The sequence below is a fragment of the Lolium rigidum genome, chromosome 7 (assembly GCF_022539505.1).
Source record: "Lolium rigidum isolate FL_2022 chromosome 7, APGP_CSIRO_Lrig_0.1, whole genome shotgun sequence".
Lineage (NCBI taxonomy): Eukaryota > Viridiplantae > Streptophyta > Magnoliopsida > Poales > Poaceae > Lolium > Lolium rigidum.
This window is the reverse complement of record NC_061514.1, coordinates 21,066,357-21,071,664: the sequence shown is the minus strand read 5'-3', so window position 1 is coordinate 21,071,664 and position 5,308 is coordinate 21,066,357. Positions and strand designations below refer to the sequence as shown.

Sequence of the window (5,308 nt, the reverse complement as noted above, 5' to 3'; positions counted from 1 at the left end):
AATCATGGAAGCTATGTCAAGTTTCTCCATAGGGAGCGGAATATCAAGACTGTGAGGTCTCACATTCACTACAAGAAAACCCCTCCTACAACAACACATACTTAGCAACGAACTAATTAGGCATTGATTTTTTTATTGTAGATACGCATGTATGTGTTGCAGCCTATATTTGTTATCCAATAATACAGTATACATTATCAACCGATACATTACAATTATGGGCCTAGCCCACTAACACATGTATATATTCTTTTAATCCCACCAGCGCCCTCAAACGCACTTACGCCAGTTACGCGTCGCCTCGCCAAACCTAGCCGCCTCCTCCTATTTCCTCAGGCGCCGCTATGCCGTCCGCGAGCATGGCCTCTCTGGCCGGTGAAGCACCTCACAGGCTCATGGCGTGATACCTCCTGTTTCTAGGAAGATGAGCGAGTACATATCGAAGGGCTTGTTCGTGGACCACGAGATCCCACTGCAGCAGAGGTGGATTGGTATAGCTCCGATCTGAAATTCCCTTTCTATGTTCCTCCTCTCAAACTTCATAACCATGGCTTTCATATTCCGGCGCTGGCAGGGCACAGAATGGTTTCGGCATGCAACAACTTTTAGGAGAGCCGCCATGCAGTTATCAAAGCCACCACCCATCTATGAGACTCCGCTCTCCCTCCTATGGATGATTAATTTTGTCAGTGTGTATCTTTCCTAGTATTTGATGATTATCCCCAATTAGCCTGCCCTATTTATTTTTGGATACTAATTTTGTGAGTGTCTAACTGTAGTCTGCCTTCTTGATTCATTCATTTTCGCTCAAATTTGTGTGTACTGATTATGTGTTTAACTCCTGTTGAAATTACAGAGCGTATTTTGGTTCGTTGCTCATGATAGTGGAGGTTATGCCCTGGAAGAGACACGGCGGCGAGTTGGACAGACAGGGCATGACAGAGGTTTGAATTATGCAGTTTCTCTTTTTTACCTGACAGGCCTCCTTTGATGTTCAGTATTTATTTTAGTAAAAATGCAGGATTCTTAATCATATAGTTTGGTTGTGTGGCAGAGGTACATTCACAGCGCAGAGCCGAGACAGAGAACGCAGGAAGAGGAGGTGAGGAATTGACGAGAGAACGGACAAGAATCATGAACACGTGCAGTGCTATCCAAATTCTAGTGGTCCATGAATCAGTAGCATTCGTAACACACCAGGCAATTATTCTTGTTTCCCATGATTAGAAAAACAAATCTTGGTTATAGTTACTGTTGCGTTAGAAATCTTGATTCTTATTACTTCCTCGGCTGCTTTGGCTCCAAATACTTGTCGCAAGTTCAATAAACCTAGGTATATTTTACTCTGCATTTTGCCTAAATCTATGAAAAATATTTAAAGGCCGGAGGGCGTAGTGAAAATGATTTATATGTATGTTAATCTCTTATCAAGTAAACTAGGAAGTTTATTACTCCTCCGGTTCATATTAATTGACTCTAATATGGATGTATGTAGACACATTTTAGTTCTAGATACATCCATATTGAAGTCAATTAATATGAATCGGAGGGAGTACTTAAACTTATCTAGTTGATTAAGAAAGCATGTTACATTCTTGTATTCCTATATTTGAAAAGATCACTCAAGAAATTATACTTCTGCCTCTTGGATTAAATCTTAGCTTTGTGATGTTGTGATTGAGCATTATATCTATTAGTTAATTTAGAATTTTGATTTGTTGTTAGATGGGAAATTTAGTTAACTAAAGGGTTTATTCTTATGGTTGATAGATTTTTCTTTTTCACATTTTGGCTATTGTTTATTCAGATTCCTTTTTTGCATATATTAATCTATGTGGTAACCACATCGATCTGTAGATCTGATGAGCTATTTCAACCGGGCAAGATAGCAAAGATGTCTTGCATGCCACCAACGAGTGTATACCCCATTTAAACATTGTTAAGCAACTACTCCATACAAAGTAAATTTCACTATTATGTTTCACACTACCATTTGCCAATGTGATACTGAAAATGAATTTTGTTTTTGCAGATCCCATAGATCAGGCGAGGCTTGCTATATTCGGACATCAGATCTGAACATACTAGAAAAAAATATTAGGAGGAATATATATAGGACTTGGTAGAATATCACATGTTGATGCAAGATTGTAAATTTTCAACTCTTTAGACAGTTTTCTTGTAAACTGATGGTGGTTCCAAGAATAAATATTGAGTTCTTTGTCACGCAATACAAGTTCATATTGTACCAGTTCCTCTGTTCCGTATTTCTCATATAAAATGTATATGTTCCCTCTCTGAGAAAACTGTCTACCATTTTCAAGAGCGATTAGAGTACGTACGCTAGAAAATAATAAAATTTTATAAATAGGAATGTTAGTTTATGTGGGATTTCTCACCAACGCATACAACTATTGCTCAGAATCTGTAGCTATTCTTACAACGCTTGTCCAACTGGTTACCAACGGATCTATATACGTTGCATTGTACCCTTGCAACACCCAAAAACGCAACATATTTTTATCCGTTGGTAAATGCGCTAGCAACGCCAATATCGGCATTTAGATACGGATATATGCGTTGCTGTAGGAGGGGTCCTCTTGTAGTGATTATGCATAGCTAATAAACGAGAGGCGATGAGACCCCCACAAATTCCTCCCTTCTCACTATTAGTGGCAAGTCTGTTGACTATCAAAGCTCCCAAGTTATAAGTCCTATTACCTTGCAATGCAGCAGCTAGAAAGGCTAGATCCGGAATAGTTATTTTACCTCCATTCTTTCTTGCTAGAACGCACTTGGTAATAAAATAGGCGAAGTAACGAATAGCTGGGAAATGAATACTACTGATTTTACCATCATCCTCTCGAGAAACTCCTTCCATGACAAATCATCTTGAAGAGGTCCAAGAGCTCTTGCGGCGATCCCTTTATCTTCTCGCATGATCCCCATTGCGGCACTTTGATTGCTGCACAAAAATCACCTGAATGGCAAGTTGACAGTTTTATTATAAATTTTGTACTGAACCATGGGGTTAGATTGTGACCAATTGAATTTAGAATCTTGCACTACTGACATAGTCAATTTCACGTATTGGCATGGTTCCCCATCAACAAAATCATCCAATCCTGCACGAGAGATTAAATTTTGGACGTCTCGCAAAATCCCTGCACTTCTCATGAAATCCGCACACGGATAGTAAGTGGGATATACTCCTTCTCGGTGAACTCTCATGACCTGTGGCACCTCCAACTCATGTTGGTTGAGTTGGTGCCTACCTCCTTCCATTTTCTGAAATTTTCAACAAACAATATAAAACTTGATTTGGTGACATATAATTGAGAGAAACTACCATAGGAACTTGCTAGAGTACTAATCATGCATCAAAACTAGTTTCTACCACTTAGAACAAGCATGCAAGTTCACTAAACATGTTACCTACAGCAGCAAAATATTCAAGATATACTCAACCAAACAAAATTCTACTTGGATGGGTGGAGGAGTCACATACCAAGGAGCAAATGTGCCAAATTTCAGCGAAAATCTGGGCTGAGCAAAGAGATCGAGAAATCTGAGTTCTTGAGCAAAAACGCGAGTGAGAGGAAGTTGGTTCGAGTTTTTTCGGGAGAGAGAAGGTGCTGGGAGAAAGAGATGATGAAGTGGGGCAAGGAGGGGCCCACACCACATGGTGGCGCGGCCACCTCCTTGGCCGCGCCGGCCTGTGGTGTGGCACCCTGTGGTGCCCCACAGGTCATCCTCTGGTGCTCCCAGGTGCCTCGTCAAAAAATAGGACCAACGGTGTAATTTTCGCGAATTTTTGAAAACTTTGAAAAATGCACATTTTCTGGGTATTAAGTTTATTATTACTGGCCAGGAAATTTTTTTGAAATCTCAAATCAACTAAGAAACTTTGCAAATTAAAAATGCTACGAGCAACTAAAGCAAGTGGAGGAAGAAAGAGATGTTGTTTACTTCCTCTATGCATATAAAAGGTATTTGTTAACAAGGTTGATCAAGTCTTGCCACCAAATAGATTTTACATAGCATATGAAGAAATAAACCTCAAATCAATCATGTTACCTTGAATTGTATTGATATGGATCCAATCACAAGAGTTTGATATTCTTCTTTAGGCTCATATATAGGACAATCGATGGTTCCCACTTTGATAGTTCTCACATGAGAGATAGTATTAACTCCGCACGCTTTTTCAATCCTCTTGGGAAAATAGACGGTGTGTTCCTTATCATCAACATTGAAAGTAACCTTTCCTTTATTGCAATCAATAACAGCCCCTGCGGTGTTAAGAAAAGGTCTCCCAAGAATAATAGACATATTATCATCTTGAGGCATTTCCAACACAACAAAATCAGTTAATATCAAGCAGTTATTAGTAACTTAACGAGGAACATCCTCACATATACCAACGGGAATAGCGGTAGATTTATCAGCCATTTGCAAAGATATATCAGTAGGTATCAACTTATCTAAGTAAAGTCTCTTATAAAGAGAAAAAGGCATAACACTAACACGGCTCCCAAGTCACATAGAGCAGTTTTAACATAATTATTCTTAATAGAACAAGGAATAGTAGGTATACCGGGTCGCCCAACTTCTTTGGAACTTTGCCATTGAAAGAGTAATTAGCAAGCATAGTGGAAATTTCCTCATTGGGGATTTTCCTTTTGTTAGTAACAATATCTTTCATATACTTTGAATAAGGAGGCAATTTAATAGCATCGATCAAAGGGATTTGCAGAATAAAGGTTTCATCCAATCACAGAATTTATTATAGTGTTCTTCTTCCTTTGATTTTAATTTCTTAGCGAGGAAAAGGCATTGGCTTTTGCACCCAAGGTTCTCTTTCATTACCATGTTTCTCAGCAATAAAATCTTCTTTAGTATACTTTTTATTTTTAGCATGCTTTTCGAGTTCTTTTTCAACCTCTTCTTTATCAGGAGTATCATTATCATTATCTTTCTCATGTTCATTACCACTTTCAGTTTCAGCATCAGAAATAGAAATACTATTAGGATCATTAACAGGTTCAGAGGATTCTACAACATTTTTATGTTTCTTCTTCTTTTTCTTAGATGGAGCTCTAGGTTCAATGCGTTGAGAATCTTGTTCAATTCTTTTTGGGATGCCCTTCGGGATATAGAGGATCCTGGGTAGAGACACCACCTCTAGTTGTTACTTCATAAGCATGTTTTTCTTTAGAATTATTTCCTAACAAGTCATTTTGCACTTTAGTGAGTTGATCAATTTGAGTTTGAATCATATGAAAATGTTTAACGAGCATCTTAACAT

General features: G+C 38.5%; 1 protein-coding gene across 1 annotated transcript; it reads left to right on the top strand.

The window, feature by feature from the left end:
* The first annotated feature begins 533 nt into the window (after window positions 1-533).
* LOC124671001 lies at window positions 534-2,041 on the top strand. Its single transcript, XM_047207452.1, has 4 exons — window positions 534-685; window positions 857-944; window positions 1,055-1,188; window positions 2,033-2,041. Exons 1-4 carry the CDS (start codon window positions 548-550, stop codon window positions 2,039-2,041), a joined length of 369 nt encoding a protein of 122 aa, XP_047063408.1. The 5' UTR covers window positions 534-547.
* Window positions 2,042-5,308: the final 3,267 nt, after the last annotated feature.

Excerpts from the sequence above, each read along its gene's own strand:
- LOC124671001 (XM_047207452.1), top strand. The coding sequence starts at position 548 with ATGGCTTTCATATTCCGGCGCTGGCAGGGCACAGAATGGTTTCGGCAT. Across the intron at positions 686-856 it reads TCCTATGGATGATTAATTTT|AGCGTATTTTGGTTCGTTGC; the intron begins GTCAGTGTGTAT and ends TTGAAATTACAG. Across the intron at positions 945-1,054 it reads ACAGACAGGGCATGACAGAG|AGGTACATTCACAGCGCAGA; the intron begins GTTTGAATTATG and ends GTTGTGTGGCAG.